At 50.7% G+C, this 6788-nt stretch overlaps 2 protein-coding genes across 6 annotated transcripts in view; one reads left to right on the top strand and one right to left on the bottom strand.

The window, feature by feature from the left end:
• Positions 1-1278: 1278 nt before the first annotated feature.
• EBNA1BP2 (EBNA1 binding protein 2) lies at positions 1279-6147 on the bottom strand. Its single transcript, XM_084787411.1, has 9 exons — positions 5961-6147; positions 5804-5887; positions 5427-5602; positions 4624-4747; positions 3619-3708; positions 3273-3348; positions 2967-3060; positions 1598-1760; positions 1279-1455 (listed from the first exon to the last, which is right to left on the bottom strand). Exons 1-9 carry the CDS (start codon positions 6024-6026, stop codon positions 1405-1407), a joined length of 924 nt encoding a protein of 307 aa, XP_084643537.1. The 5' UTR covers positions 6027-6147; the 3' UTR covers positions 1279-1404.
• The window catches only part of CFAP57 (cilia and flagella associated protein 57), a 76034-nt gene continuing 75388 nt past the window's right edge, over positions 6143-6788 (top strand). For 3 of the 5 annotated variants that reach the window (XM_084787401.1, XM_084787397.1, XM_084787400.1), the window contains exons 1-2: positions 6143-6273; positions 6487-6664. In XM_084787401.1, coding sequence (XP_084643527.1) covers positions 6508-6664 — 157 coding nt within the window. In that variant the 5' untranslated portion in view covers positions 6143-6273; positions 6487-6507. The remainder of the gene's footprint in view (positions 6274-6486; positions 6665-6788) is intronic. The other 2 variants (XM_084787398.1, XM_084787399.1) reach the window with 2 other exon arrangements.

The raw sequence follows: 6788 nt of genomic DNA, 5'->3' as shown, positions 1-6788 counted from the left end.
ATATACTGTACACACATATAGTATAGCCATAAATATTGAAGTAACACATTTGAGCAAAGGATGATGGTGCAAGCCTATGGTTCCAATATTTCGGAGGTAGACAGAGGATCAGTTTGAGGCCAGTTTGGGCTACAGTTTGAGAACACCTCAAAACAAAATGTAAATTGAAGCCAAATGTGCAAGGAAGGAAATGGTTCAAACAGGATGAAGGGGAGAGAAGAAAATATTCTCAAAACTTACTATTTCCATCACCAAAACACTAGGGCATTATAACTGTGGAAAAGCATGAGTTCCAGGGATGATAAAATGGCAAGGAGTGGTTGCCAGGCAGAATTTTCAAAAAAAAAAAAAAAAAGGGAAAGCCTGAATCTGCCAGGTGTGGTGGTGCACGCCTTTAATCCCAGCACTCAGGAGGCAGAGGCTGGAAAATGTCTGTTGACATCCCTGGTCTACAGACTGAGTTCCAGGACAGCTAGGGCTACACAGAGAAACTGTCTCAAAAAACAAAAACACAACAAAAAATTTTTTTAAGCCGAAATCTTTCTAAAAAGCCTAGAAAGCAGGGTGCCAGAGGCCTCCCATGTCAGAGGAGCTTTGAGAGGGAAGAGGGGAGGGAGACACCCCATTCCTCATGGCAACAGGAGGCTCCAGGACGGGGCTGGACCCCTTACCATCTTACGGAACAATTCTCAACAGTCAAATTAAAGGCCATTTCAGAAACGGAAGGTATGAAGTTTATCTGTTTGCTTACTAAACAATGGAACACAAGAAAAGTCTAAAGCAAGCCAGGAAAATACCAGGCCCTGGGGAGCAATGTGACCAATCTAGGTAGCCTAAAACAGAAACCAAGTTATGGGAGATCTGGGCTGTCATAGGAAAACTCTAAGACAGAAAACCAGACAGAGAGAAAACTAAGAACAGAAGGAAGACTGGGCAAGTGGGGAAGTGAGAAAACGCCAGCGGCTATGCGAGAGGCAACCTGATCGCAATATACCTTCCCAGGGACTGGCTGTGACAGGTCAGACTCCTGTGAAAGGACGGTTTAGAAGGACAAGTTAAAGTGAGGAGGTGAGGTTCAATCTGCAGCTACCAAAAGACAGGGTTTCTCTGTGTAGCCTCGGCTGTCCTGGACTCACTTTGTTGACCAGGCTGGCCTCGAACTCAACAGAGAACACTTGCCTCCGCCTCGCAGGTGCTGGGATTAAAGGCGTGCACCACCACTGACCAGCAGCACAATATTGCCAAATGTGCAAACTTCTCAATCTTTTAAAAAGTCTATTTTTGATCCAAGAGTATCATTAATTTATTAAAATAATTCTCTACAAAAAGCAAGACAAAAGCTCTGAATGTGCTATAGTCTGTACATCCTCCTTTTTCTTGGTTCTTTATAGAAGATGACGCTGTTCAGTGGGCTTTGCTCTTCATTTTCTGTCTTGTTCGTTTTCCGGGTCTCTTCTGCACAAACACACAAACAAAAGAAACCCGTATGTAGTCAAACAGCGCTTGGCCTTCTGTGCCAGGATGAGAAGGCACCAAGGGGAGTAGGAATGGGGTTGGGAAGCGACTGAACAGGCCCCAGCCTGGACCCTGCACTTACATTTGCCCCTTTCTTCCCAGGCCTCTTGGGGCCCTTGCCATGAGCCACCTTGGCTCGGAAGCTGGAGACGTCGTCGTAGCTCTCGCGAGTGTTCCATTTGGAGCCTTTCTTCTTTCCACCAAAACCAAACTTCTGGTTTTTGTACCTTCGTTTGGCGTTAGGCCTGGAAAAGGTGGCCTCATGGGTTAGTGCGCTGTAAACCCGACGGGCCTTGTGTCTGGTGACAGCCACAGGCCCATTCTGGAGGAAATGCTGCAGGCCTCTCCTTGGCCCCACATCTTTACTCTACAAACCACCCAGGCAAATTCATCAACTCATGAAGTAACTGCAGAGAAGGAAAACTAACAGGAAAAGCAGAGACGACCTATACACACCGCAGCTTCCTGCTTCCACTGCCGTCCCCTAACTCAGTCCTGCTCGTCAGCCTCACTTGCCTCCATTCCTCTCAAGGATAAAACCACAGCTGTCATTCAAATGTAACAAACTTTAAGAACCTGTCAGATCCTGCCTGGCCAAACCATGCCACTGCCCCTCCCAGACTGGTTCCAGTTCTTTAGGAAGGGTCAGCCCAGCACCCACCCTCACCCCGCCTTCCTTCCCTGTGCACGGCACTTGTGAGGCGCTGCCCTTGCTCAGGGGGTGTCTGTGGAAGCGGAGACTACCATCTCAGAACAGGAACATGACCTGCTTGTAACTGAGTCAAGCCAGTGCCTGTCCCCCTAATGCCAACAAGATGAAGGACCCTAAACCCTGGCCTCATGGTGTTTCTTGTGAGGGCAAGCACAGGTTCCACAAGGAGTTCATCCAGATCTTTCTTCTCTGGCACGTTCCTGCTCAGATGTTCATGCCCTTCATATTAGGCTCAGGTGGGATGGTCTGCCATGATGCCATCCCCAGACTGTGGCGGGACTTCAAAGTGTGCTTCCACACTACCGCCCTGGTATACCTACAAATCACCAGCCCAAAGGCCAGTGTCCACCACTGAGCCCTCCCCCACCTCCACCCTACCCCCACCTGCCCCCACTCCCTTTCAATGTTCACAGCGCTGAAGCACAAGCCACTGCCATTTTGAGGATGAGTGGCTGGACCTGGATTTAACTCCTCGGGCTGGACTCCCCACTACCACTCTGAGGGTCACGGAGAAAACAGTCATTTGACACTTATTTCAAATGATCCAGGAACCAATTTCCACCTTCAAGCATTGCGATGGCCATGGGCCACCTAATAGTATCAAAGTATCTGCCCCATGAGCAGCAGTACTTTACACTGGAGGCCTTCCCTGGGGAGCTAGCTCCCTCACTGGACTGACTGTGGGCCATCACAAGCCCGACATATCACAAGACAAAAGCAAACTGAAACCCTTACTTACCCTTTATTCATCTGCTGGCCTTTAGCTCCTGCCTTTGCACGGCGTTCCACAGGCTTCTGATCGCCCTCAAGGAAATCCAGCTTATCAGAGAAGCCTGTGCAGGGAGAAGCATTTCCGTCAGCACCACTGTGTTTCCAGGGATGGTCAAGACATGGCTGCTACTCCCTAATGGACCTTAAGAAGCGCATCTTGTTCCCAAACCTAAGCCCAGAAGACTAAAACCAAGATGACTACAAAGCACTATAGGGCTCCCTTAGTTCTAAGATGCGGACACCCAGGACCCCCTTAGCCGACAGACACACGGACCTTTCTGGTACTTCTTGATGGCGTTCATCATATGTGCTTTCTCCTTCTGCCTCTTCTGAAGGACCTCAGTTTGCACCTGGGAGACAGGCACAGAGTCAGTCGCATATCCCAGACCATGACTCCAGAGACTACCAGCTCAGCTGCTGCTACCATGCTATGTTGGGTGCGCCGCCATGGTGTCCCATGGTGCCTAGTGAACCTGTGCTCAGGGGTACCGGCAGACACACGTCACCAAGAGGTAAGACCCGCAGGACCAGACGCACACAGGGCAAGAACCAAATCACACCACAGTGACCTGGCCTGGCCTTCCCGGCCTAGTCCTATTCCGTGCAGGTGTTCTCCTCACCTTCTTTCCGTATTTCCTAAGCGCTCGAAGTTGCTTGGCCTTTTCAGATTTCTCCATGGCAGCCTGTTTGGTCTGCAGCTTCTGTCGGATCTAAAACGCAGGTAGTATTTGGAGCATACTAGAACAGGGATCCGGTGTCCCATTAACCCTCAACACCGTGGAACTCATATACTTTCCTACTTTTCCACATAAGGACAACAGAACCCCAAAGCTGAGCCTTCAGCCAGGTACCAAAAGTGCCAGTGCGCAGCCAGAGCTCACAAGCGGCCCTGCCTCTCCGAGCATGCTTGTTCCCTCACATGGAGCTGCCTGCCTGTCAGATAAGACCTGCTTCTCCCCAGAGCTGTTCACAGATCAATGCTACACTTCCGTGCTCTCTTCTTATGGGCCACCTATGCACACTCATACCTTGCCTCTTCCATCACACACACATACATTTTACCCAAAGTGGAAGGAGTTATCAGTGCGACTGTCAGCTGTATCTGTGCATGTCCCTGATTAGCTTCCTGGGGTACCATCTCCAATTCTCTATGATGAAGACTGAGACCAAAAGGGAAATTTAAATACATCCTGGATGTGATGCCAAGAAGTTTCTTCCTCCTGACAGGACATGAAGATCAAGTCCTCCGAACCCTAAGTTATACCGTATCTGAGCCAAATAATCAACAGTTCAGTTTCTAGAAGACAGAGGCCCAGAGGACAAAAGCTTCTCTACAGGCAGGAGCATTCATATTTCTGGACCCAGGACCACAAGACTGTTGTGTCTATACACCATGCCACTGACGCCAGGAAGGAAACATGCGAGCCTTATTACAGGGACCACACTTCCTCCAGCCCTACTCTGTTTCACCTAGGCTTCTGGCATGCCTCCGACACAGAGAGGTCCTACAGAAAAAGACTGATTACAACCAGCACAAATATGACCACAGGAAACGGGCCAGCTGAATGGGTACACTCTCAGGTGAAGCCTTGGCTTTCCAGAGGAAAAACGTGCCTGTCTCTCACCTTTTGCATCTGCTGATCAGACTTGGCCATCTCTGCAAAATAATCCGTGGGCCGCTTTGTGGGGACTTGGAGCTGGTGGAGCCGGGGTAATACAGCAAGCACTGCAGCCTGTGCCTGGCGGTAGCTGAAATCACAGGACAGGGTGACATGAGGAGAGGAGAAAGGCATTCCGTCCGTTTCTTCCCACTGCCTTTCAGAAGTTAATTAAACTCAAGAGTAGCAACATCCCGCCATCACTGGCGAGACAAAACAAGTAAACAAAAACTGCAATCAAACTCCACTAATTTCACATATAACAGAAATCCCACTTGACGTTTACTTTTATAAAGGGAAAATACTTCTAAGAGTAAATCAGCAGTTTCAAACAATGAGCTTATTAAAGGTGCTGTCAAAACACGAACTACTTTCTCAATTACAGAAAATCCACTCAAACATTGCCTAGGCAAGCAGGGTGGTGGTGGTGCACGCCTTTAATGCCAGCACTCAGGAGGCTGAGGTAGGCGGATCGCTGTGAGTCCAGGGCAGCCAAGGCTTCACAGAGAAACCCTGTCTCGAAAAAAAAAAAATGTCTAGGCAAAGTCTTCTCTGATTGGATGCATCCACACAAACTTCAGACGAATTATTCTGAAACATCTCTCAAGCAGGGCGCTGGTTATATGATGCCAAGAACCTATTTTTCTCCCAGGAGGAAGCCCTTAGCTCCACTCTCAGGCTAGTGCCAACTCCTCGGTGCCTCTAAGGGTGCTGGCACACTGCGTCCCCCTCTCTGTGACTCTCTATGGGAGGACCCACAACCAACATACAAACTCATTTCCCTCTGGAAGTCGTCTTCCGGATTAACACCTTTCTTCTGGTCCTTGTTCTGGGGTGTTGACTGAGTTTCGCCGACTTCCCCCGGCACTGGACCCAGGGTCACATCGAGCCTTTCAACCCACTCCAGATCCCGTTTGAATTCAGCCAAACACTGCTTCAGGCCATTCTAGGTAAAGTCAGACACGGCGCTCATGAGAACCCGGAGTTCGTCTCTCTCAAGCCCAAAGTGCTAAACCCCAATATCCGCACAGGAAGCCCGACCTGTGCGATCAAGGCGCAGGGTGCGTCTTTCCCACAAGAGTCTCCCAAGTAGCACAGCGCCGGTGCGCAGCCCATCCCAAAGACCCTGATCCGCGCGCGAGCTCACCACGTCATTCACCGCCTTCTTCGGCTTCTCTAGCACCACGTTGAGGCCTGGCTTCAGGAGACCGCGGGAAAACGCATCCTGCAACTACAGATCGGGAGCGTCAGTCCCGCAGAGTCCCCGGCCCATCCCCGGCCCCGTGAGCTCCGCTGCTGCCTACCTCCCGGTCTGAGACCAGGGACTCTTCCGACTCCGAGTCCGAGTCTGAGAGCGGAGGGGTGTCCATCTCCCGGCCTCTCGCCCGGCGTGGTTCGGCCGCCACTCCACGTGCCCGCAAGCTGCAGCAGCGCAAGCAACTCTGCCACTCACCTCTGGCTCTTCCACACGGACTTCCGCTTCCGAGTGCAGAGCCGAACTTCCGGTTTCTCGTTGCTATAGGAACCGCTCTGGCGTTTGGGCGTGTCCGAGTTGCTCCGGATCTTTACGGAGAGCACCCGCGGAGCCCTGCGTGTTCTAGAGCCGTGAGGCGATAGGTGAGGGGTTTCTCTGGAGTCGTCTTAAGGGCCTGGAAGCATGGGAGGAAGGCAAAGCAAGGAAGGAACCGCGGGGGTGGGGTTAAGGGTCTGGGGGCGGGGCAGTGGAGAGGTGAGGCGGAGCCAGGGAGGGGCGGGCCCAGGGGCGGGGCGGGGCGGGGCGGGGCGCTGCAATGCCAGGTGGTCTCAACTTTGACCTGCTTGCTGCTTCAGCAGCACTCTTTGACAGGTACCATGTCCACTGTAGTAGCTCAGTCGCTGCATGTTTTTGGTTTTCGGTCTCACGTGGCCAACAATATCTTCTTCTTCGATGAACAAATCATTATATTTCCTTCAGGAAATCACTGTGTGAAGTACAATCTGGATCAGAAATGGCAAAGATTCATTCCAGGTAAAAATAAAATAAAATAAAATCCTTCTCATCCTGACATACATTAAAGACATGTGCTACACAGAACCACACAATCTCAACGATTGGGAAGGTCTTTTCTTTTTTCTTTTTGTCAACTGGGATA

The sequence above is a fragment of the Acomys minous genome, assembly GCF_964271855.1.
Source record: "Acomys minous genome assembly, chromosome: 6".
In the NCBI taxonomy this organism is placed as follows: domain Eukaryota; kingdom Metazoa; phylum Chordata; class Mammalia; order Rodentia; family Muridae; genus Acomys; species Acomys minous.
This window is presented reverse-complemented; position numbering and strand designations above follow the sequence as displayed.